The 27,451-nt window shown below is 26.8% G+C and overlaps 1 protein-coding gene across 3 annotated transcripts in view; it reads left to right on the top strand.

The window, feature by feature from the left end:
• Positions 1-461: 461 nt before the first annotated feature.
• Positions 462-27,451, top strand: part of LOC107442808 (DNA mismatch repair protein Msh2) — a 45,282-nt gene continuing 18,292 nt past the window's right edge. The window contains exons 1-19 of one of the 3 annotated variants that reach the window (XM_087157554.1): positions 462-601; positions 3,215-3,280; positions 4,421-4,453; positions 7,420-7,501; positions 9,144-9,289; positions 10,611-10,727; positions 15,171-15,257; positions 15,851-15,980; positions 17,448-17,525; positions 17,901-17,956; positions 18,094-18,214; positions 19,187-19,300; positions 19,942-20,075; positions 20,248-20,364; positions 21,844-21,958; positions 23,551-23,606; positions 23,724-23,804; positions 24,869-25,040; positions 25,937-26,062. In XM_087157554.1, coding sequence (XP_087013680.1) covers positions 3,233-3,280; positions 4,421-4,453; positions 7,420-7,501; positions 9,144-9,289; positions 10,611-10,727; positions 15,171-15,257; positions 15,851-15,980; positions 17,448-17,525; positions 17,901-17,956; positions 18,094-18,214; positions 19,187-19,300; positions 19,942-20,075; positions 20,248-20,364; positions 21,844-21,958; positions 23,551-23,606; positions 23,724-23,804; positions 24,869-25,040; positions 25,937-26,062 — 1,813 coding nt within the window. In that variant the 5' untranslated portion in view covers positions 462-601; positions 3,215-3,232. Of the gene's footprint in view, positions 698-3,214; positions 3,281-4,420; positions 4,454-7,419; positions 7,502-9,143; positions 9,290-10,610; positions 10,728-15,170; positions 15,258-15,850; positions 15,981-17,447; positions 17,526-17,900; positions 17,957-18,093; positions 18,215-19,186; positions 19,301-19,941; positions 20,076-20,247; positions 20,365-21,843; positions 21,959-23,550; positions 23,607-23,723; positions 23,805-24,868; positions 25,041-25,936; positions 26,063-27,451 lie in introns of all 3 variants that reach the window. The other 2 variants (XM_087157555.1, XM_087157556.1) reach the window with 2 other exon arrangements.

The following is a 27,451-nucleotide window of genomic DNA, read 5'->3' as shown; positions in this document are numbered from 1 at the left end:
CATCATTTTCAGTAGCTTAGGGCCGCACCAAGCTTAAATCCGGCCCTGGCTGTCCTGACCAAACTACTGGAACCATATTTCCCAGATTGCGGCTACCCCCTATGTTTTGAAGGTTAAGAATCCAAATATGTAAAAATATATATATATATATACTTATTCAGAGAAAGTAGGTTTTTGTGTCTGATTTCGTAGCTTAATTAATAGCTAGCACTAATTAATTATCATATTTGAGGTCACCCCCAGGAACCATTAAGATTGACACTTAGTTCGTGAAAATCCGATCATTGGAACGAAAGTTATTCAGGGTGATTCGTTTTTTTTTTTTTTTTTTTTTGCGGACAGTACATTCGTAGTTTATTGGAGCTAGATTCCAATACAACTGAGGAGAGGAAATGACAGTCAAAACATGGAACCGATCTTCATCTAGATGGCGTACTCAAGCATTGCAATAATAAATTGAAACATACTCATTTGTTCAATCAATCAATCGGGTAGAAAAGGATAGTTATAAGCTGCTTAAAGCAACTTACCAATCTGAAGTTTGTTTACTTTTTTTTGACTGAGCGGGTGATTTCGACTTAGAATTTTGACTTATTTTCTTGTAAGAGTATTTCTTCCACAGATTTTTTATTTATTTTCTTGTTGAAAAAAAGTAAAGTATTTTGTTAGCTGGGGACTTTTTTTTATTAACACCAATGTAATTTTACTCTTAAGATTTGTTAAAATGTATCTATTTCTAATTTAGTTACATCAAAACTTTGTTTTCATTACTCATGCATTTACTTTTATTTTTCTGTCCTATTAGATTTTTATTTTCTTCTATTTTAAACCACATGCAGATTGTTTAATATTTTGCTGATTTTTACTTGTTCTTATTTATTATTTTTTTTTTAAGGAAATAGCTCGTTATTATTTTTTACAGGAGTAACAGTAGGAATTTTATTTCTTATGAATGATTACCTATTAGTACTTTTTCATATTTACACTCGTAACAACTTGTCATTAAAAGGGATTAATTTTTCACTCCCCGTAGTACATATCAGCAAATAAAATTTTTACTAATGTTTTAATTTTATCTTGAAAATATAAGTCTTTGGTTCACAACTCTGTATCTTTTTATGAAAGAATCTAATTTTTATATTCATGTAAAGAACTGTTAAAACAACATAATATTTTATTACGAAGGCCAGATAGTAATATCGTTTTGGCTCATTAAATATTCGTTAGTCTTGTAAACCAATTCATATTTTTCGATTCATTTTCGATCTGGCATTGAAAGGTTGTTGCTAACGAGATTGACTACAGTATTGATTAAAAATAAAATTTTGATATCAAATGCTCCAAAACGAAATTACTTTTCGGTCCCCCTAATATAATTGTAATTGAATTAATGAATCTCATTAATCATTCGCAAAAGCATAAATTGTTCAAAATTGCCACAAGAATCACAGAGCAATCTAAATTATGTAGATCAATTAGTATCCACAGTTCTGCACTATAGTTTATACCAAAGTTGCAATGAGAATTTAGTATGTTCTTAATTTTTTGTTCTCATATGTAAGCATTTATACATAAATTGATATTAAACTAATTAAGATTCCCTTTTTTGTAATTTTATATTTTGGAAAATAAAATTTGCCTCTTAAAAAATTTTAATAATCCAAATAGTAAAATGGATATTTTTGACAATAACCACAACATTTGTTATTGTACTTATCAAAATCCTTTTTTCAAAATATTAGATGTAATTCTGCTCCTCAGCTAATCACATATTGTATTCACTAGATATAGAATTTATTTTTCATAAATAAATTTTGTTAAGTATGAATTATACTCTTTTGTTAAGTATGAATTATATTCAAAAGATTTCCTAGATAATTTGCTAAAAGTATTTCTGAATTGTCAGTTTTAATAGATTAGACAAATTTTAAATAATAAAATAAATACAAGGATATAATTTTTAATTAAGAGTTTTTATTCACTTAATTCTGAATTTTCTTATGTAAGTTACTGAACAACTGTACTTACACAATTTTAAAAAAAGTTGGTAAATAGTTTTAAAGCTATTATTCTGAAATGAAAAGTTTTGGAAATGACCATTTTAAATAGCATTCTTGAAATTTTTACTTTGGAAAAATTTTCATTAGGTTTTGTAAATTGAACTGGTAGGGAATGATTTTTGCAAAATAATATTTTAGGGAAGAAAAATATTTGTAATAATAATAATTTTAAATTAATCTGTAAACATAAATATCTTGTGTTTAGTCATTAAGTAGCTACATAAGTAACTACTTAATATAATAATTTATTTTATATTGAAATATGACGATTTAAAAAAAATTACAAATATTGTTTAAGATGATCCAAATCACAGAATTTAGCTCCAATAACAGTGTATGTCAAAAATGTGAGATTTTAGTTGTCCCCTTTGTTGCAAGCACTTTTAATTAACTTGCTATTAAATTATGCAGCTTTTTTTTTAATTATATTTATACCAATATATTAAACAGTGCATCTTAGAGTAGCACATTCTTGCACAATTTTTTATTTTCAGATATATATGATATATTTTTTAGAATAGAATGCTTGTGTGATTTCCCTGTTATGCTTAGAAATATAAAAACTTGAATCTCTCGTGTTCCATTTTATATTTTTTGGAGTGAAATTTGAAAGTTTTTGTAATACTCATCATTAAATTATTGTATTAGTCATTTTTATTTTCTTCCATCCAATGACTTAGAAGGTATCCCTACCCTGCTAATAATATAGATGCTGTGGTCGTAGTTTATTTTAAAAGCCCCTCAAAATGAATGTATAACGGAAATGCTATAGTAATATAGTTCACTACACGCTAGACAAAAATTAGCGAAGACCTATATTGTGGTGTTATTGCTGGTAGATTCATAAGGGAGAATATAGGGATAGGAGCTTTGTTTCCTGATGCATTATTACTTCATCACTTTTATTCAATCAGTGGCAAACATAGAGAGTTTAATCAAATAGCTCAGTTATTCTGTTGCTCAGGTATCAGGTTTGTTGACACAAATTAAGAAGAAATAACAAAGTTCACTGAAAATCTAGTTTTTAATTTACTACCAATTATTTAAAAGAATTTTGTTCAATTATAAATTTTCTTTCTTGCTGTTTTTAATTTGTCTTTTAGTAATAATTCTTTTATGTTATAAAAATATTAAAAAATACACTTTCTTTCCAGATACCAACATTAACCACAATGAGTGATGCCAGTGAGTTCATTAAATACTTTCAAGAACTTCCTAAGGTAAAGAAGAAAACGAATTTATGGTGATAGTTATGTAGTTATCCATGAAAATATTGAAGTATTATGTTTATTGTGTTTTCAAGTCAATTATGTAAATTAAATAAAATTTATTATTTTACCCTTTATAAGGCTGTGAGAAACTTACTTTTCATCAACTTTGTAAATTTTTAATGGATGGAAAGCTATTTTCTCACGTATAATTTGTACGACTATCTGCTGATAGCTTCAGAAAATAAAATAAATACTAATGCAGGTTTTTATTAACATATATGTTGGTAACAGTAAGGGTTAGTATGGGGTCAAGAAGAGAAGCTATCAATTGAGAGTCTTTGCTTTGTCTTGTACATAATGCATTTGGTCATATCCCACATGAGTTCATTTACAATTATAAATTCAGAATTAATGTATTCAGTTATTTATAAGGACGAAATTTTTTATTTATTACTGTTTTTTTTTTTTACTTTTTGTAAAATTTTGACTTAAAAATCCAACCCACCTTCCCACCAAAATAATATATCTACATATATATATTAAAAGTCAAATTAATTATAATTAATAAGCAAAATAGTTTTTTTTTTAATATATAAATAAATTTCAAAAATAACATAGCAAGCAGTATTAGCAATGGAATTTTCTGTTGCTAAGTATTTTGTTTTTAAATCATTATCTAAAGTAAAAAAACCTATTAAATTATGAAGAAAATATAAAATGCCTTAAAATTAATAGGCTCACTCATGTTTTTCATCAAAATTCTTGATTTGATTTAAAACTTGATTTGATCTAAGAATATATGTCGTGACTCACACAAATAAACTTTAAGAAAGAAGATGTATCTGAGTGTAAATTCTTCTCAATCTTGCTTATCTGATGTGCTAAAAAACTGAAAAAAACCTAAAAAAAAGTTTGCTGAGAATCTGTACAATAACAAAAAAAGGAATTTTATTTAAGCATTTATTTATTTAAATATTTTTTCTTTTTAAAGTCTTAATTTTCATGTTTGTTTTTTTTCCCTATTAATTTTATTATTGCTTACATTTTTTTCTTAGAAAATTGTTATTAAATTAGTAACTAATTAAATTTAAATATTATTAAACTTACATATATATTTTCATTTTTTCTAAAGCAATGTATATTTTTCAGGTTGGAAGCTTGTGTCGCATTTTTGAAAGAAGCGTAAGTAATTCATTGCTCCTCAGAAATGACATTATTTCCTTAAAAGAAATCATTTATGAATCACCTATGAAAGGAAAGTTCAGTTTTAAAATGATAAAGTGATAGACATGATTAATATTTCTTTTGACACAGTTTCCTAATTAATTGCATTTTATTGTCTCTTGGAAAGCTTTGCTTCAAAGAGCTTTGCTTTAAAAAGCTTTTTTAAAATAAATTTAACTGTACTGATTAATAAACTCGTTTCTTCATAACTTAATTATTGTATTTAGGTAATAACAAAAAGTATATATTTGTGTATAGAAGTACGTAATTGTGACATTTGGAGCAATTTTAGTAATTTTGAATTCTGTAACTTTGTTGAAGTCGGCGAGCAAAGAAGAATGTTATGAGAATAACATGGTGCATAGCATTTTTAAAAAGTGCTTAAAGGTGCTTATTTTCGATTTTCGTTATTTAAAAGCCCTTAAAGGTGCTTTTTTTCATTGGATGTTTTTAAATAATGCTTCATTTTCCCTTCTCAAAAATATTTTTTTCTTTACCATGCTGATTTTTGCCACGTATTATGCAAAAACCTGCTTTTAATATTGTTCTATTCAATGCTTTCACAATTCATTAAACCACAATCTATTTCGGCGTACTGTCGATCCATATCGTAAGGAAGCGCCGATCATTTTACATCTTTGATGCAGTACTTGCAAGTTCATATGTCAATATATATTGAGTCACATTCGGTGAGATTATTGCACTTTCATGTGCAACTCTGCTGCATTTTGCAAGATATTCTCAATTTCAGATTTCATTTTCCACCTTCTGATATTGAACCGAAAAATCTCTTGATCATTTTATAATGGCTAATATAATCAAGAAGAGTTCTTTGTCTGAAACTAGTTATTTTATCATGATCATGTAAAGTCTTGGAAAATTATTTTGCATTTTGGTAATGTAACTTAAAAATATTTTTTGAGTGCTTAAAAAGTACTTAAAAGGTGCTTATTTTTTGTTGAATTATTTGACTACGCACCCTGAATAACTTAATGAGTAATTCTCTGCAAATAGGCTGAAATGATGTAAATGAAGGATATTTAAATTTTTTCTGTAGAAATATGAATAAATTCTTTATTAAATATATAACTTGAAGATGTCTTTATTGCATTATCTCATAAGTTTGAAGCGTTATTTGAAATTAATATTTTTATTAATTTTTAAACCTTTGAATTTTTATTCTCACGTACAACTCTTACCGCTTACAAAGGCAAAAATCATTATTTCTCACTGAAATGGGTATACTTTTCTTATTCAACTTTTATCTTTTAAAATTAACACTTGAAGTGTGTTTCTATGTATTAAGTTGACTTTTCTTTAAATGGATTTTTTAGTTAGCAAAGATGTTTTAAACTCATTCATATCATTTCCTCACTCATAGTGATTTAGAATGCTTCACATTAATGACCTTATTATTTGGGTGAAAACATTTCACGACTGCAAAACAAATATCAGTAAGTTTAAATAAATCCTTCAGTGTGTGTGAAAAGAAACTGAGTAAACAAATTGGATAAATGATCAAATATCATTCTCATCCCCTCATTTAAATTTAGAAAGTCAATTTATTTTCTAAAAATGTATTACTAAGTGTTTTAATTTTTTGGAATGAAATAGATTGTTATTTTAATTTTATTTATGATTATTAACTTACAGAGCAAATAATATATGTATATTTTTTTTCATTTCATTTGTTATAGTTCCCTTATTGTGAGAGAATGACCCTTTTGTAATTTATGAAGTTAATTAATTTTCTAAAAATGTATTAATAAGTGTTTTAATTTTCTCTGATGAAATAGTTTCAGAATATATATTTTTATTTTATTTATTACTGTAAACTTCTGGAGAAAATATTGTTATTTTCTCATGCCGTCACTGTTAGAAATGGCACTTTTTTGAGAGACTGATTCTAATGTTTTTTATGACTAGTTAAAAAATAAATAAATTGTGTAACTTTATATTTTTTCAAAGCAGTGAAGGAATAACATATACTTAAACATGTCAATATTCATTAAATTATTATTATTCCCACATCATGTTACAGGGTGCATAGCGTTTTTAAAAAGTGCCCAAAGGTGCTTATTTTCAATTTTCGTTTTTTAAAAACCCTTAAAGGTGCTTTTTCCATTGGGTGTTTTTAAAAAGTGCTTAATTTTTGCTTTTCCAAAATGAGATTCTTCCTTCACCGTGTTGATTTTTGCTACAAATTATGCAGAAAGACACAGTTCACATTGTTCTACTCAACATTTTCACAATTAATTCAGCTCCAATCTATTCCGGCGTATTATCAGTTCGTAGCCTGTGGAAACGTCGTTCGTTTTACATGATTCAAAATTTGATGCTTTAATTGTCAAACAATGTTTTGCTGTAGGAGACATTACGGTTAAAACCAGATAAAATCGTCAATTGTCAAAATTTTTCCAACCCTGCCTAACTAGGATTTTTTTTAAAGTGCTTAAAAATATTTTTTGAGTGCTTGGAAAAGTCCTTAAAAGGTGCTTATTTTTTGTTGAATAATTTGGCTATACACCCTGTGTAAGCATTCCCTCATTTTACTAAAAACTTATAATAATTTTATCTGTTTTAAACATTGAGCGTGACTGCTATTTTTTAGGCTTGTAGAGAATGACTCTAATGTTATTATCTGCTATTCCATTAGAAACTGTATTACACTTATTTTCTTAGTCATTGAGGCTAATAAAATTAAGAATTAATTTTTTACATACGTTAAAATTAAAATAAATGTCTTTACATCTCAAGATCTAATTATAAAATAAGTTTTTTTTTTCTTTCGAAATTGAGTGATTGACAATGAATGTCCCTAATTGTGGATGATGTTCCATATTATTACATAATTTACTGAATGTGTGAAACTAATACATTCGAATATGTATCTTGTATTAAAATTTTATCTTGCATTTCTTTAGGAAGATTTCTTTGTATATGGGGATAATGCTACACTGACATGCAAAGGTCTGAAAGTTGGAGTTACTAGAACCTTAGAATCTGGTAAAATCTATTATTTATTTGTTTTTAATTCAGGTTCTAATGTGTTAGCAGCTTGTAAAATTTAAAATGCTCTTTATTTTTATTTTAGAATTCACTTTTTTGAAGACTTTGAGTTTTATTTTTATATATATTTTTTTTTAGCCAATGCATTGTTTTTATTAAGCATGCATTATTGTATGTGCGCATTTTTAGTTAACAAAAACATTTTAACCATTTGTATTGGAAACCTGGGCATTGAGACAATCTGCTTTTTTTTATCAGGGTACATATTATAAATTATTCATAAATTTTCTGGTTAAAATTATCAAAAACAAAAGCCACTATGCATGAAAAGGAATAAAAAAAATTTAAATTGGATTATTATTTACTATTATTTTTTATCTATATTGCTAATGTTGATGTTAATATTTAATTGCTATTAATTTATTTTTAAAATTGTTTTATTACTAACAGTGTTTACTAATTTTTTTATGGTTCATCATCATCATAGTTAGCCAGACAGCCCAAATTGAGCCAATGCCTTTCTCTGAAGATTTCTCCACGGCGACTTCCGATTTATCTTTGATCTCCAATTTTTTTCATTAATTGCGAGAAAATCAGACTCCACTGAGTCAGCTCATCTCAACCACGGCCTTTCCCGTGGGTCTAAAAAGCAGTATCTTTTTTATTGTGTTGTCGTCTTTCATTCGAATCATGTGGGCGACCCAATTCATTCTATTTATTTTTATGCGTTTCCATGAAGTCATCCAGGATCTTCTAAGGATTTCTTAACAAGAAATTTTGTTATTATTATGTATGATTGTTAACCATTATGTAGAGAATAAATTAAGAACAAGTATTTTTTTAATGCTAGTGCTTATTTAATTGGTTGTACTTATTTAATACTTAGGTACTCATTAATTCGATTAGTTGCATACTGTACTCCAAGTGCAAATAACTTGATAATCCCTAAAAATTAAAAAATGAACTTAGTGCTGTTGCTTAGCAATTGTTCTGCATATAACACTCGTGGTGCTATATATGTATATTATTCATGACAAGACGCATGAAATCTCATACTAAATTACTTTTCTAAGCTTATCTGCTTGTAATTTTTGAACAATTAAACAGTTTTTTTTAAATGTAATTAGAGGGAAAGCTTTTCAGAGAACAGTTATACTTTCTTCTGACTACTGTAATAAAATAATTTTCCAGAACTTTATTAAAAATCTCCTGATCAGATCTGAGTTCTCATTAAATGAGGTCTTGCAATAACACAAGTTGGGCTATATGTTGCTTTTACCGAATAATACAACTTAGACTGAAAAGCTTTTTTTAATTAATCTGTTGATGATTAATTAGATTATTGTTTCAAAAATTTAATTTTTGAATTCTTTCAATGTCTCAATTCAGAAACAGGATTCTTACAATTATTGACTATATAATTATCCACACTGATAATAGTTGTTATTTTAACTATTAAATGATATTGATTCATTGTTTGTATTTACTCATAATTATAAAGTTTTTGAAACTATACCTTATAACTTGAGCTCTGATTTTGAGTTCCCTTAAATATAAAAAAAATTACTGGTTTTAAAGAAAAAATTTCTGTATTTTTATTGTTAATTCCATTTAAGAATAAAGATATGAAAATTTTTAGATGCTGGATCATTGAGCTATGTGAAAATACCCAAAAACAGTCTTGTTGAGACAGTGAGATTTTTACTCTTTTATCGTCATTGTTGTGTAGAGATGCTTAAAAATACTGGAACTGCCAGATCTCAAGAATGGACTGTTACTGCCAAAGTAATTCAATTTTATTATAATTTTTTTTGATGAATTTTTTATATCTATTTTTTAAAGGTATTTAAGTTTATGTTAAAGCTTACATTATAAACTTTTGTGTTATTCAAAATCAAAGCTGTGGAATCATTGTTTGAAATCTTAATCTCCTACTTTGGAGTTTTTTGAGAGTCTAACTTTATTCAAGAAGGTATTGTATTTGCATTATCTTTTTATTGAGCTTTAACAATATTTTCTAACTTTAACTTTGTATTAATTATTCAAGTAATAGCTTACATAACTATAAATATTTGTCTGAATAATCTTTTGTAAGATCAAAGATTTTTTTTACCTAGAGCCTAACCAGAATTGAATTTAATCTAACACCTAGACTCCATAGCACTGTTTTTTAAAAATTCAATCTTGAAAACTTTTAAAGCAGGCTAGATGTCTGAAATAAATGTAACTGATTGGTTTAAAATGTAATGCTTGGGGAGAAGGAAAAAAAAAACTTAATGGATTAAAACTGGCTCTTCAGGGCAATTCATTATTCAGGATATCTTATATTTACAATCGAGCAGTTCTAATAATTGATGTTAAAAGTTTTACTGTCGTTAACATTTACTCCAAATTTAGTAACCTTCAGTCTTCAGTTGTTTAAAAAAACGTTTCAGAATTAAAAACTGGGTCTTGTGTCTTGAAATTTGGAGTAAATATAAATGACCACTTGATTTATTTTTTCAAAAATTATTGGAACCCCATAAATTTTATTAACTGAGTTATAATTTTTTAAAGTTTGCCAATACAATGTTCATAAATGGTGGAATTACCCTTTAATTTTTTCAAAGCTGTATTTAATAGTTCCTTCAAAAAAAAGTAAATAAGATTCTTCAACAGTTTTTTTTAAACTGTTCTTGTGAATGTTTAGAATTTTTTAGCCTCATATAGGGAGAATAATCAAAATTGTGAATGAATTGTGTAATGTATAATTTTTATATATGTGAATTTAACAATTTATTCGCTTTTAATTTCCCTTCTTTAAGATGCATATTATTTCCTTACAATGCTTTTATGGGGATGTTGTGTGTTTTTTAGTGCATGACAATTAATTGCCAGTTTTATTTATGCTATTTTAAGTTATATTTCTCACTATAATATTATTCCTAATCTTCGGTGTATACAATATTTGTGTGCTTTATAATTAAATGACAAATAACTGCGACTTATGTTTAATTTAAAAGTTACTATTTCCCATTGTTAAAAATAATTTTTGTGAAAAATGCTGCAGTTTATTTTATCCAAAGATATTTTTTTTAAATACATTATTTTGTTTCATTCTATTTAGGCATCACCGGGCAATACAATTGCTTTTGAAGACATTCTCTTTGCGAAAGACAACTCTTACTGCATGCAGCAAAAGGGTATCATAGCTGTTAAAATGACTACTTCATCCATAAATCTGGTATGTTTTTAGAGGATTTGTTAAATTTAATGTTTGTAACAATTGTCTTTCTATCCTTTAAATTTTTATTTTAAATTGGAAACTTACTATTAGACTTAGTAGTTGGCCAGGTCTGAGAAGCAGGGTACATCGACCAGAGGTCTATTGTGCCCAAACCCTAGATCATGACTAGCAGAAAAGCTTTATACATGGTATCCCCGCACCTGGAAAGTCACGAAAAGTCATGGAAAGTCGTGAATTTCAGTAGTGAACAAAATTTATCATGAAATGTCATGATTTTTACTAATTTTTAAAAAAAATCATGGAAAGTCATGGATTTAGGTCTCTGAAAAATCTAATTTTTAAAATGGAATCCCCCCCCCCCCCCCAATTTCATCCTGTTCCAAATATCTGAATTCCTAACAAAATCACCACTCAGTCATATTTTATTGGAATATAAAATGATTTTATCATGTTCTTTAAAAATTATGGTGTTCTTTCAAAAAATGAAAGAAAAAACATTATTTCTAGAGCGAATTATCTTTTAAACTTCTGTGATATAAGAATTTTTATTTATTTTTTTTTTTTTTTTGATTTTATCAATTTCAAATTCTAGTTGAAGCAAACCAATCATTGGCGAATTTTTTTCATTCTGAAAGAGAACAGAAAAATCAGGAGTATTTCTTTCCTTTCTGATGAACAAGAAAAGTATCATTAGAATATAATTCTGTAGAAAAAAAATTATTTGATTTTGTATTTTTTTCCAGCTATGTTATTGTTTCAACTCTTTCTTTACTCTGTTTTTTAAATTTAAAATCTATAAATATGAAGATGCAGAGTATAACAGTTTTGGTTATACCTATCATTTCAATTAATGCTATTATAATGCTTTTTTAAATTTATATTATAATTACTTTTTTAAATTTAGTTAAGTCATGAAAAATTCTTGGAATTAGTCATGGGAAATCATGAAAAGTCATGAATTTGAAAATCTAAAATGTAGCAGATACCCTGTATAGCTGAAACAAAGTTCAGCAAACACCTGACAGGGATGTCCTTCCAGGCCTTAACGTAGTGTTGTCCCAGATGCTCAAATCTTAGTAGAAAAGACTTCACAGTCACAAAGAATGTGTAAAGAAGTCTCATCCTAGAGATTGCAAGCATCACAAATAGGATTGTATACAATACCCATAATGTAGAGATGTCTTCTGAGTGTACAATGACCAGGGAAAAGTGAATGATCTTCCTCAAGCCATTCCTGTTAAGCTTGAGAAGTTCTTTTTGACGCACATTAGGACACATCACGATTTAATTCCTCTTTATCTGGTTTAGCTGGCCTCTAACCATCCAAGTAGTGCCACTGCTCATAGGCAATCTTGCCATAGAGTAGGGGTGCACAACCTTTTTGAGTGAAGGGCCACTTGCACAGCAGGTTGGCTAACGAAGGGCCGCACATGTATTTAGACATGTTAATGACAAATGTAATAATGTTTATTTAAACATTAGCATTCCATTTTTTTTATTAATAAACTTAGTAATATCAATAACTTAGTAGTGTTCCATTATTAGAATTCATTCAAAAATAAAAAAACTTATACTTTTTTTTTTTTTTTACAAAAAAAATTGCTATTTTTATCATATGAACAATAGATTTATCAAAATAAATAAACATTGAAGAAAAGAAATATTTTTTTTTTTATCATATATATGCAATCTCATTTTAGAATTAAATTCTAATAAATTAAAAAAAAACTGCAATGCCCACAGAATGAAAGTAGGAAAAAGTTTAGTCGTAATTAAGTAATATAAACTCAAATTAAATATTTTAATTGAAGAAAATTTATAGGTTTTAAACAAAAGCCTAAAATAAAAACAAAACTGTGATAGTTCAAAATAAAATTCAATGCTTATTTTGTAATGTACTTTATTATTTTATTTTATTAATTATTAGATTTTTTATATCGTAAACATTTTCCTTTTTTTTTATCGAAAAAGATCACTTAAGCAACAAAAAATTGAAATCTAAACTACTAACAGTGAGCAGTTTAAAAATTCACGTTTTCCGCCATTTTATGAATTTCTCAAGTTGCAATAACATTGCATTTAAATTAGGGAGGGATGTAACGAGTATTTGGCCCTTCTGTGAAAAATTCAGTTGCTTGAATGATCAGTCAAATATTTGGCAGAATATTTTTTAGAAATGCATTTTTCTAAGTTTTTTTTATTTTTGAATTTTTATAAATATTACTTTTATTTAAAAAAAAAAATTATAATCAGACAAGTCAATTTTGTCATTTTTTCGATACTTTGAGAATTGAGAAGGATCCATTTTTTGCAGTTTTTATTATAACCCAGCATTTTAACAGAACGTCTCATACTATTAATTTATTATCACTCTTTCCCTGTACTGTAATATAAATAATCAGTAACATAGAAAAGTGTGATTTTCAGCATTAAAGTTTTGTGTCGTAATAACATCATAGTTAAATAACGGGATCGTCAAAATCACGAGGAAAAGTATAGAAATAATTAGGAAAAAATATATTTATGCTGAACTCAGCACAAATAAAGCGCGTCAAATGCATGATTTAAAATTTGCATGTCGTAACAGAAGAATTGGAATTTTTTATAATAAGTAGGAACGCATAGCAATAACTGCCGAGAACATTTTTTGAAGAAAAAGAAAGAATTGCAAAAAAAAGATAAAAAATCACTTAGATTTAAGATGAAATCGTCACAAATAAAGTGCCCAAAAAGTGATTATTTAAATTTGCGATCTGAAACTCGCGTCATTATAAAAATTCGGAATTTTCAAAATCACGTAGAAAAGCGGAAATAACTGTTTAAAAAAATTCATTTATATTTACGATAAATTCGGCTTCAAGAAAGCGTGTTAAACGTACATTTACTAAAGAATCTGTTAAAATTGATTGTGTCAAAACGTGATGACTTAAAAGTGCAATTAAAAATTGCCATTTTTAAAATTTTTTTTTACTGTGTTTAGAAACTCTCGCGGGCCGCACTTCAGTAGTCGAAGGGCCGCATTTGGCACGCGGGCCGCAGGTTGTGCACCCCTACCATAGAGCATAAAAATAGAGGCCCTAAAGAATGTGGAAGAGATTCCCAAAGCTGGTTTTAGGCCACAGAAAATCGCACTGGAGCTGGTCCTTGCTAATTCATCAGCCAGCTCATTTTCAGGAATATTTATATGCCCAGGCACCCATTGTAGGTATACCTTGTTGCGAGTAGAAAGGTCATAAAAAACTGAGAAGTGCTCCCACACTAAAGAAGAGGTGAATTTACACCTTGTTAGTGATAGAAGAGCAACTTGACTGGCTGAGCATGTGTGAATAGGTATATTTGGATAACCCCTGTCAATGCAAACCACGCAGTGCATGATGATAGCATAGACTGCAGCGTGAAAAGCAGTGGCATAACTACCAAGTGGAAAGTAAAGTTTGCTACCCGCATTGGAATAGTAAATACTTGTCCCTGATTTAAGACCCTTTGATCCGTCGGTGTACCATACCAGACAATTGCCCTTAAGCCGCAACTCTTCTTTCATGACTTAGTAGGTGGAGGCGGTAATATACTTTTCGAGCAGGACTACAGGAGCCTCTTCCTAGTTCCTGAGTGTCCTTTTTTATTCAACATGCCGGATGATGCCGTATCAAACCTTTTATCTTTCCCACTCATCATTTAATTACCCATCAAGGATATACAATGGCACCACATGGAGGTGGCAAGCATTACCTCTGGTAAATTAATATAGTTTAATATTGCACTTTTTTGTATGAAAATCTTCTGTATTATTTAGCTTGTATATTCTTTTAGTTATAATTAAAAAAAATTCAACTGTTTTAAAACTTCTTTTTTAATTAAAACCTATACTATGTAAAGCAATAAAACTACTGCTAATTTAAACTTCTTTATTTAGAAACAAAATTTATAGTAAGTAAAGAAAATGAAAGATAACTTTTTTAAGCAGCATATTCAACAATAAAAATTGTATAATTCCAATAAAAATGTTCTTAATTATGATTTCAAAATATTATAACATTTATCTTAAATTAGTTAATTTAAGAACTTTAGTTAGGCTAAGATATGTTTTAGATTATCATTTATGTAATTTGTGCAAGATAAAATGCTCATTCTAAGTATGGTAATAATTATGGTTGTTAAATAAAATTATTTATGTATAAAATGTTAAAATGCAAATATCACAGGTAGATAAATGCATTTGTGACATTGTTCAGGAATCATCAAAGTTTTTTTTTTTATTTATATATAAAAAAAATTTAAAAAAAAACAGTGAAAAATATTTTTGAAAATATTGTTAAAGCTCCTGTCGTCTGTACACTTATTTGTAGATTAGCATCGAATGTAATTATTATATATCAAATGTGATTATTTTTTGAAAATTTATATTACATTAATTAAGAATTAACTAATATTTATATTTAGCTTGTTGGAATTGCATACTGTGATCCTGTCCTTAGAGAATTTCATGTTTGTGAATTTCAAGATACTCCAGATTTTTCTATTTTACAGGTATTTATTTATTTTTTCTTATCTTAGTCTTAAGATTTTGAAAATAAAAAACAGGTGACAGATTATTTGATGCTTTTAAATTTTATGAAATTTAGTGATCGGAATTTTTTTACTAGTGTTTTCCTGATACTGTTTGATAGTGTTATTGATGAAAATACTAAAAAATAAATAAAAATTATCAGCGTGTGTTTACAATATTTCATTTTCAGTAATAATGAAAAAAAAAATTTAGATCTATTTGATTGTAAACTGTCTATTTAATTAAATTTCATTGATGATTTTTTGCATTCTTTCTCTTAAAACCTTTGTTTTATTTTTTAAAAAAATAAGCAAAAGAGAAGAAATATCAATTTTCAATTACTTTGACATTTGATACTGATATGTAATCAATTGAGAGAGAACAGAATAGAAATACTACTATTTAAGTGTATACTTTTGCATGAGTATTTCGCAAAAAAATTACAAGATATTGTATTAGAAATTGTTAATATGTATGCAGCAAGGTAAATTAAGATTTTTATATATTTTTTTCTTTTGTATCATTAATAAACATTTAGAAAATTTGTTTTAAAAATATGATTTTAATATTTCAGTCAGTATTAGTACAGTTAAGTCCTCAAGAATGTGTCCTACCACTATCAGCTAAACAAAGCGAAACAGCCCCAGGTACTTTGAAATCTATCATTGAGACACATAAAATTGCTGTGACTCAGAAAAAGTCAGGTAATTAGATTTCATTTTTATTCATTTCATTCCCCCTTTCCTTCTTTTTTGTAATTTGATACATTTTGTCCATTTCTTGCCCTGACATTAAAAAATAATTAAATTAATATTTACTGTGTATATCCAAAATTAGGCAAAATTAAGTTTTCTTCCTTAATTCAAAATTTCAGTACCTCTTGGGTTAAAAATTCAGATTTCAGTTACAGAATTATAACAATTGTAATAACAGTTACATTATTATTACAAAAACTGTATATAGGGGATATTTTTATGAGTTAGAGCAGCGGTTTTCAAAATGTGTGCTTTTTTAGCCTAGGGTTCAGTGGATTTGTTACATTTTTATGATATTCAAAATCTATAATTAAATTTCTAACCAACCAATTTATTCTGTTATTTTCTAATATTTCTGTTATTTTAATGACATTTTTTTAGGTAAAATGACAGTGAAAGAAAGTATATTCAAAATTAAATGTATTTTTTTTTTCTAGTAGTAATATATTTAGTTAATAATAAGAAGAATATGCATCCATAATATTTTGCATTAGTATTTTTCACTAAATCTTTCAATATAAAATGAAACAACCAGATTCAAAAATAAAGAAGTGTGTTCTTCTGATAGCCATTTTAATGTTTATTTTCATCCTTTTCTGTTTTAATTTTAATTGAAATCGAAACTCGATTGGAATGCTGCTCCAGACCTGTGAATTGAAGTTTTAGAGATAAAACCTACTTTTAAAAAAAGTATTGATAAAATTTAATTGTGAAAAATGTTTCTCCTCGTTGAATGTTTTTAAAATAAATAATTGACTTTATTTTGTTAATATGTTCACAATTGCTAATGAACTTCATTCATTAAGTCCTAGGGTTCCATTATAAGTAGGTTGATCATTTAAAATTCCTTAGCTGGAAAAAAAAATTAGGAACCGCTGAGCTAGAGGTTTGGATTTACATTGTTGTAAAGCTGATAAAGATTTAATTGATTTTTTAATATTATTTTTTTAAAAATGTAGCATTCTGAGTTTCTTATTAACCGTATATCTGTCCCGGCTTTCCGAACTTTTAGCTGCAGGAGGCTTTCCTGATTCCAAAAACTGATTGTTCAATGAGAGAGGAGTGTGTACAGTGTGTAGTTTCTGTACAATTTTGTGCAGGGGCTCAGCTCTTGAAGGGTTAAAACTCCTGATCATTTAACTTGATTGTTTTCGTGCATATCAAACTGTATTCTTCTCGTGTTGTTCAATAGGAAAGTAAATTATGATTTCATACTAATGGTATGATTCATGCTAATGGGATATGGATGGGATTTCATTCTAACTTATCAAAAAGATAAACTATCAATAGTTTTCTTCACTATACATTTTTTCTTTGGATATATATGTGATATTATTCTCTTTAGATAGGTGTATCATTTTTTTAGATTTTTGTAATACCATTGACATGTATTAATTCAGTGTTTTCTATTTTTAGATGTCTTTGAACCTTTAAATACTGCAGATGTTCTTCGATTATTTATATCTTCATCAGATCTTGAATATAATTTTGAAGGTAATATGTTCAATTTATTTATTCATATTAAAGACACTAATAGATAATTTTAAATGAAAAATTCTCTAATGTTTTAACTTTTAACCTTGAAAAACTCTATTTTTGACTTAAATTATTTGTGAATATAAATTATTATTAATTGTTTACTTTCTTATATCTTGAAATGTAGTAGATTCATATTCTGTGTTCTGAAATTTTATAAAACATATTTTGACTTTTATAAATAATTATGAAATAATTTTAACTTATAATTTTTAAGTCTTTTATATAAGTATAGTATTTTACGTTTACATTTAAATTTATATGTTTTCTACATAAATTTGTTTGTAAATAATTTATCATTTTTAATGTTTTCCCTTCTTTTTTTTCTACTAGAGTGGCAGTCGTCAAATAAAGGCTGCAGTCTTGCTGCTGCAATAAGATATTTAGAGGTATTGGGACATTGAATTTTGTTTATTATATCAATTTCCTTTTTAAAAAAGTTATTTTAGTTAAGGGATGATATTGATTATATTTTTAAAATGATAAGAAATTGCTGTATCTTCAATAATTTTCCAATTTGTTTTAGTTATTATCAGATGAAAATAATTTTGAGCAGTTTCAACTAATTGAATTCAACACACAGCTTTATGCTAGAATTGATAAAGCTTGTTCAGTTGGTCTTGGTTTGTTTGCTGAAAAAGATTCTGGTAATTTTATTAACATTCTGATTCTAGTAATAATAGTTTAAAGTTTGCTTTAATTATTTATTGTCTATTAAATTTTTATTCCTATAAAAATATTATAAAATTTATTTTTATTTTGTTTGTTTAATTAATTGAAAAGAACTGTAAATAGAAATATAAATCATTGTTTTTATGTTCACTGTTGGTTGAGAGTTTAACAGTTAGACATATTTATAATTAGACATTTATGTTTTATAAATATGTTTCTATAATATTATGTTTGAAATATATTAATTTTAATCATTATTTTTTTATCTTTTAGTTTATTTGACTTTTTAACTTAATTTTCTGATTTACATTTGTATCATGCCGTATTCTGAATATCAAACTCTTTATCATTGTAAAGTTTTGTTAATACAGATTAAAATAGCTCAGTTTATATTGATTCTCAACTAATTTTATTTTTAAAGTAATGTACTTGTCAAATAAAATTAATTTATTTAATTCTATTATTGTTATAATTAAATTACCATATATCCTGGTGTATAAGTCATTTTTTCAAACCCCTAAAATGTCAGGAAAATCCGAGATTCAACATATATACCAGTAATAAAGTGGTCCATATCTTTGCATACTATGAAATATCAATGCATTTTAAACAATGAATCAGATATGAATGACTCTATATTAATTTACCTCTTTCATAAACTATATTTAATATGTTATATACAATTAATTTTGTATTTTCACTCATCATAATTTTTTAACCATTAAAGGTTTTTACATGTAAAAAAAATTAATTAAGAGTATTTCAATATTTTGAACTTAGTAGACTTATTAATTTTTATATATTTTTAATGTCTGTGCAATATTTATATTTGGTTTTCTTAGTGGTTTTCTTATACACCGAGATATACATTATACTTTTATGCATCCCTCTTTAACATATTTATTCCAGGAATTGCTTGACTAATTTTCTTCAAATATTTGTTGTAGATGTGGATGAAAAAGATTATCTATACGGGTTTTTAAACTCTTGTCGAACAAGTGCCGGTGAAAGATTATTAATGCAATGGATAAAGCAGCCTTTAGTAGACAAGATTAAAATAGGTATACTTGTTGCACAACTGTAAAATATTATTTTTCACTTTCACCCACATAAAAACACTTTTCAGAAATTGCTTTCGAACATAAGTTTATTAAAATAAGTTAAACAATAATTGCTATACTTGTGTTTTATTAGATTTCACCAGCATTGGAGCATTATCTAATTAAAAAGCATCAGCATCAATAATAATCTAATGTTTTGTGAATATTTAATTTCCTTAAAAGTTGCTTTATTAAGTCCGAATCACTGTCAAGTCTTATAGTTAAATTTAGTTTAATTATTTGTTTTATTCACTTTGAATTATCAAGTTGTGTAGTGACAAAAAAAACTTATTGTGACAGCTAAAAAATATATTTCTAATGAAATCTTCGAAAATTGCCATTTTCACTTCCATGTTATCAATTAACACTGTATACGCATAATAAATTGGTGTACTGTTTAGTTCAGAAATCATGTGATTTTAAATAGTGAGAAATTTTGATTTCTTTAATGTTCTTTTTGGAATGATTAATTTTTACAATGATTTACTATCATTTAAAATGTAGAGAAGAAATTAAGCCTTGTTTTGTTACATAAAAGTATCTTTTCAAAATTAGTTAGGAAGTGAATTAATGAAAATAATTATAATTTGGTTTATTTTTAGAGGAACGTTTGGATTTAGTTGATATATTTGTTCAAGACAGAACATTTATGATCGAAGTCCAACACTTTCTTGAGAAGTTTGTAGATATTGAGCTCCTTGCAAGAAAAATTCACCGAAGAGTAATCAACTTACAGGTCAGTTTATTAAAATAACCCATTTTTTTTTAAAAAAAGAATCTGTTGAATCTAATTTGTGTAACTGGCTTTATTATGTATGATATTTGCTGCATTATGAACTTATGTAAACTGCTTTCTATCACTTAGTTGACTTGAAATGAATAAAAATGATGTTTTACTTTCATTTCAGGATTTTTACAAGATTCATACGGTACTAACAAAAATTCCAAATCTGTCAAAATACCTTTCTCAATATGATGGTGACAAAAAAGCAGTCTTGGAACATCTCATAAATGTCCCATTGAAAGTGAGTTTAAATAATTTGCCCATTAATAAATGTACTTAAAAAAGGGTTTTAATGTTATATCCACTCTTGAAGCTCATATTGCTTCAAATTTTAATATTTTAAGGTAGATTAAATTTTTTTTTTATGAAAAAATAATTGAATATTGTGTAATTTCATTGGAGGGAAGTTTATCTTCCTCGTAAACAGGAGCTTTCTTGCTCCTTAAAGATCTCACCCCCTCCCCATTAGATTTAGTTTAAAATAACGTTTAATTGTAATGATGTGTGACTATGTAATATCATCCATTTTTGACACAGTATAATCAATTCCAGCTCATATTAGTAACTTTTGCATTGGTGGTTATCAAATACTGATATTTATGCTTTACTTCTTATAATATTCTTTAAACTAGGAGTTGTACTTATTTTGATTAGGTTCTTTTGTGTTTTTAAAAAATAATATCTATGTGAAACTTTTAGAACTTATATTGGAAAATGCTTTTGTGGTGTTTTCTTATGTTTATAAATTTTTTTTTTTTTTTTTTGAAGTTTTGCCTGCTTTGTGAAGTAAAGTTTTTTTCTTCTCGGCACAAAAAAAAGAAATAAACAGAAACAGTTCTACTGCATTAAAGTGACAACTTTATTTAGTGAACAACAGTATGTAATTAAAATTTAACTAAATAAAATAACACAAGTGGGATATTTAAAAGAAATGAAATTATAGATGGGGAGACAAACTAATTGTCCCATTCTTATGAACAAAAGAAATAGAAATTAAAGATGGGAGAGAAAAACTAAGTGTCTCATTATTATGGTGTCATTCTGCGAACTGATGAGTTCATGGGGTGGCTTGAGCAATTTTGGTTAAAGTTAAGCTCGTTGCAAGGTGCTTTTTATTACTCTGAAGAAAAATGCTTCATAAATGAAAATGCTGCTACATTTTCATTTATGAAAGTTTATCAAATTCAATCTATCAATCAAATCTATTGTGAATTTTATGAAGCAGTAGCACTTTAAGGTTTTAAAAGATTTTAATCATTAAATTTTATACTTATCTTTATTTTAATAAAGATTTAAGAGCGTATTTATGAAGTACACTTATTATTAATTTTGACATAAATAAAAGAAATATAAAAATAAGAACGTTTTCAAGTCGTAGTCTATGAGTTGAATAATTACTTACAAAGTAACACTGCTTTAAGTTTCGTTGTTAAGAGTTAATTATTCAGCTTTTTCATTCAAATACATTATATTACTGTTTTAACTTAAAATTTACTTAACTTTTTAAAATTTACATAACTTTTTAAAATTTACATCACTTTTATATTTTTATAAAATGTTGAAGCAGTGTAATTTTTTAATAGATGATAAAAAAAAACATAACTTTCCAAAAAATAATTTTTTTTTCTTTTTTTGCATATTCCTTTCTGTTTACCACAATATATTAAAATAGAAAATAAAATTCTTTTGTAAATTTTTTTTTTAATAATTTTTTTAATAGGAAAAAATCGAAGAATTAGACAAACTGCGAGAAATGATTGACGATATGATCGATTTTGATGCTGTTGAAAATAGAGAATATGTTATTAAGCCAGATTTTGATGAAAATCTTAAAGGTTAGTGAATTAAAATTTTTCTAAGAGTTTATATCTTATTTTGCATAAAAATTAAATATTATTTTTTAAATGAATAATATGTATTAATAAATTATTGATGTTAAGTTTAGGAAAAGTTAGCATTCACGTTTTCTTTAAGAAATAAATTAAAATTAGGCTATAAATTTTGTATTAATAACAATTTATCACCCTAAATTTGTTACCCCAAAAGTGTTCTTTTTTTTTCGTATTCTTTCTGTCATTATATATATATGAGAGTTTATACATTTCCTTTCTTCTTTTTTTAAAAAAAAAGTGATTATAGAAAAATGGAATAACTCCAAATCAGGAAAACGAGTTGGAGTTGCCTGGAACATAATTTTTTGAGGGAAACATTGGTACAGATTCTGAAGGAAATTTTCTGATACTCAATTTTGATCCAACTTACATTGTTTGATATTTTACTTTGACTCATTACCAATGGATTCCGGCCCACTGTGCGATCCAAGGGAATGAGACGGTTAATTTCCTAGCAAAATAGGGAACCTCTGCCCTCCAGTGTCTGTCTGTGAAGAACTCAAAACCACAATTCCCGTAAACCATGGCTTAACCAGATTCTCAATGTCCCTCAGTGACTTAGGATGAAATCTGCTGCCATGTTTCGTCTGATATCTAGACAGGAGTGCCTGAATAAATATCTATGTCTCATCAACGTGGTACCTGATCCTTTTGTACCTTGTGTGATCTCCATGAGCAGATGGACTTGTCTCACCTGTTTAGATGCCCTTTTTTTTTCTCGGACTTCAATCTGGGAATGCTCCTGGACTACTTGTTTTCAATTATAGATTTATTGTTATCTTTTTGTTACTCAATTGTTTTTTAATGTGCCATTGGACATAAAAAATAAATTAAAAAAAATACATTGTTTAATAGATTTCTGCAATAATTGTTTTTGTTTCATTAATGCATTTGTATTTTTAAAAATTTAAAAATGTTTTTATGGAAAAAGATTATTTAGCATTTCTCAGTAAATATTGTGTTATAAAAAATGTTTTCAATGTTAAGAAAACAGTATAATTTCATATCATTATATACCTAAAGTCAACTGACCACAAATATTTTCTAGTCTGAGCTACCTGTTGGTTAGTTATTTTTAGTCTCTCATAAATAACTGCAAAAAAAAAAGTATGCACGTATTTCATTGTTATCTCTCTTTTGTTGTCTGATGAATCCTTTCAGATAATATATTTATTTAAATTAATTTTATTTTCAAGATTTTTTTTTTTTGTACTTCAATAACAAGTAAATTGTTTTAGAAATATGTTTTCTGTAAATAGATTTAAGTATGTTGGCAAAGATTGAAGCAAAACAAGAATAAACTGCACTTTATAAAGCTAATTTAACAAAGTAAATTTCATGATAGCAGGTAGTTTCTTATCGACTGTAAATTTTCAATATGTCTTTTTCATTCCGTATGTTTTATTTGTTAATTTTTTCAATCATTTGTTGCTGATTTTGTTCAAGCAGACAGCTTTTATTGATTTCTTATATTTTCGTTTTTTAATACATTAAATGTAGTTGTTGCACTACAAAAAACTTTTATTTATTTTTAGAAATGAGGGAAGAAATGGAGAATTTACAAAAGTCTATGAAAGCTGATTTAGAAAAGGTATTTTCATTTTCACTTAATGATTATGATTTCATTCTTAGTAAATATATGTTTCTATAAATATATATGAATGTTTTAGCTTAAGATTGGTTACTAATTATTTTTATTGTTTTGTAGACAAAAACTGATCTAGGTCTTTCAACTGTAAAATTAGAACTGTATGAAAGGAATGGTTATGCTTATAGAATCACCTTGAAAGTAAGAATTTAAAAAAATTAATTGTTCTGATTTAGAGCATTTTAATTATATTTTGCAGCGATAGATATTAAAGAAATTAAGCCACTGGTTACAAAGGACACCAAACTAAAATATTATGTTAGTCCATACACATTTTCAATAGTCTATTCATTTGCCTCTTTTAAACTTTAAATGTATAAATATAACAAATACTATATAAAAAATTTTGTAAACTAAGAAAAGTTGCAATTGAAACTTCATACAAATAAATTATTATCATTTTGTAAAGATGAAAAAATAAACTATTTAAATGGAATTTTTTTTTATAAAATTTGAATTTATATATGTACCATAAGGAGATTTTATATTAAATATTAATAAAAAAATTAAAAATTATAGAGCATGAGTAATTCACATCTATGTAGTGACTAAACCACAAAGCCAAAAAATCTAAAACCTAAAACGGTATATCATTATTCCTTTATAATCATAGGTAATTGGTTTCTGGTCTGAGGGATCAATAATTATTTGATGGTAGTCCTAATTAGAGGTTCTTGACCACTATTAATTTTTGAGTCTTGCAGTGTGAATAAGAATTATCAATTGCAATAAAGCCTGACTCCTAAATTGATTTTTGAAAGACTTTAAATCTTTGAAGACTAAAGGCTTTAAAGATACATTTTTTTTCACCTCAAAAAGTGGACGTAACCTTTATCAGGCAATTGGGAGGGGATAGATCATTTTGACTGCTCCAAGGGTAATTTTTAAGTCCTGCAATGGGAATAAGAATTCTCAGTTGCAATGAAACCTGACTCCTGAATAGATTCATGAAAGACGTCTTGACGTAAATTTTATTTTATAAAAATATTGCTTATACTTATTAGACAGAATATTTAAGGTATCCCTTAAGATTGTATATTGGTACATAAAAATATAAATATTTGATTCAGGCTCATGTATTCTACTTCTTTTTGGTGTTATTTTGAGACTAGATTTGATAATTTTAATTAATCTTGTATAATTTTTAAAATAGCACAATGTTTGAAAAATGCAAACTTATTTGTAAAATGTATAATTTTCTGCAGGAAGAAAGCAATTTGAGGAATAAAAAGCAATACACTATACTTACCACAGGAAACAGTGGAGTAAAATTTCAGAGTCCTGCTTTACTAAGAATGAGTGATAATTATGCAACATTGAAGAGAGATTATGAGGAAATTCAGAAGAAAATTGTTATTGAAATGATAGCAATTGCTGGTAATTATTGCTCTTTGATAAGTACCATTCAGCAGTATTTTTAAATTATTTGATTTTTACATTTTCATCTATTAGTAGGTTACTGAAAAAAAAAACGTATTCTAAATAAAATTTACGCCATGTTATTTGAAAATTAATTACATAATGTTTAACTATTACTTAAGCTATTAAATTATATTATTTAACTATTCAGCAATTAATAAAACTATGTAAGAAATTGAAGTAATTTTTTACTACAATATAGAGAACAGTTTTTTTTCTCCAATTTTTATCTATTTTTCTGTGTACACTCTTTAAAAAAAAAAGTAAGACAATAATTACTTACCAATTGTATCAATATATAATTGTTCTAAATTCTTTCAAAATATTTCTTTTACTTAGTTTATTTTATTTTACCACTTCTTATTAGAGAAAATTAATACATTTGAATAGCAATCACTGTTCATTCTTTACCTTAACACTGAAAGGGAGTCTTTTTCATAGTTTTGAAACGGCTGTATGCCCCATCTATCTTTATTATTCGTCTTGCTATGTTCCGAAAAATAAATAATCTACCTCTTATCAAAATATAACATTTTAATGAAGCTTCTCACAACTTATAAGTTATCAGCTTTAACTTTGTGCTCAATTAAGAATTTTTGGTAGGGAAATATGCATTTTCACACGAATCAAAGCAGTAAATTGTGGCAAACCTTTAAAAAATATATGTTGAAATAGGTGAACAGATAAATAAACATTGTTATGTAAGTTACTCTCACTATATTTGTGACTTATAAGTAAATCGATGTATTTCCTGTATAACTGTTCCAAATTTTTTTAATAATATGTTTTTTTAATTCCTTGTTTATTTAAATATAAATTTATAATATTATTTTTTATATATTCACCTGTTTCAGTTCCTTACACGCCTCACCTTAAGGAATTGAGTGGTACCTTATCCTGGCTTGATGTAACAGTTGCTCTTGCACATAAAGCGGCGAATGCCTGCAACACTTATGTGCGCCCAATTATAACTGAAAAAGGTTTGCTGTTTTTTTTTCTTAGTCTCAAAACTTTTTTTTTGTTTTTTTTGTGAAATATTTTGCAGTTGTAGTGGAATTCATAATATTTAGGAATAAGTTGTGTGATCATACCAATCATTGTATTTCGACACAATATTCCTTTAAAAAGTGCAATTCTAGTTATACTATTGTATTCTTGACACAAAATAGTTGACTTACGTCAAATTTGTGGCTATAACAACTCAGAATATTAGGAAACTCTTGGATCAAGCTTTCCTTTGTTGTGGACTTTTTGTTATAACTGACCTAAATTATTGAATTACTTGGAGAGGAACATCTCCCATAGTTTTTCTGTTGAGAAAGATATTCTAAGGATAATTTTTTGTCAGCATTGTGCTTAGTACAAGCTAGTAGCTGTATAGAAATTGACAAACCATTGCTGGGATTCAAACCTCGTTTGCCCATTGGGGTTTAAGCGCTCGGCACCCGGCTGATTTATCCTAGTTTATGATGGTTATTCTTTCGTATTATGTTAGCCTATGTTTTCATATTGTGGTCATCGGATTGCCGCAATCTCAATTTAATTTTAAATACAAATATCCTAATTTTAAACATTTTTATTTACCATAAAATGGATTAAAATTATGAATTTTTTTGAATGATATAACATTGCTTATGATATTTATGACATCACTGGGTTTTTTTTTTAAGTTCTTTGAATTGAAATGGAATATGTATCAAGGATTTTAAGTTGTCTGGATGACAACATGTAGATATGGAAAAGAAACAAGTTAAAAAAAGGAATTATTTGATTTCCAATATATAAATGGAAGGAAAAAAATATGTAAGGAAAAAAAAGCTGAAGATATCCATGCCATTGTAGTGGCTAAAGGACTGTCAATCAGGACAGTATACATATCAATTTGCATTGCTTGGATGGAGCAGAACTAAAATTTTTTGTTAAAGAATCCATGTAGATATCAATGAAACAAGACTCAGGGGCTCAAGACTTGTAAATGTATTAAATTGCTCTATTGTACTTGATTATCCTTTATAAAAAGTGTTCATTGCTAATTGCTTGTTATAATAAAATTCCTTAAGTAATGAAAAAAACTTTTTATTTCAAAAGATATTTGTTACTTATATAGTAATCAATGTTACGAATTAATTCTTTTTGGCGGCGTCAATTCGTCGCCAATCAAATTATATTTTATTTCAGTTGTTCTCGATGCACTCATGCCTGAAGGAGCATTTCTTGAAAGCTCCTATTTCTTATATTTTTTTTGTTTTGTTTCAGTCTAATTATTATTTGTTTCATTGTTACGTTTGTTAATAAATATAGAAGCTCATATTAATTGTTTTCTTACTGACCAGGGCATCAAATGGTAGAGATATACGCATATCCCGAAA

Source organism: Parasteatoda tepidariorum, chromosome 2 (genome assembly GCF_982258835.1).
Source record: "Parasteatoda tepidariorum strain Cologne lab strain chromosome 2, Ptep-v5.0, whole genome shotgun sequence".
Classification (NCBI taxonomy): domain Eukaryota; kingdom Metazoa; phylum Arthropoda; class Arachnida; order Araneae; family Theridiidae; genus Parasteatoda; species Parasteatoda tepidariorum.
This window is presented reverse-complemented; position numbering and strand designations above follow the sequence as displayed.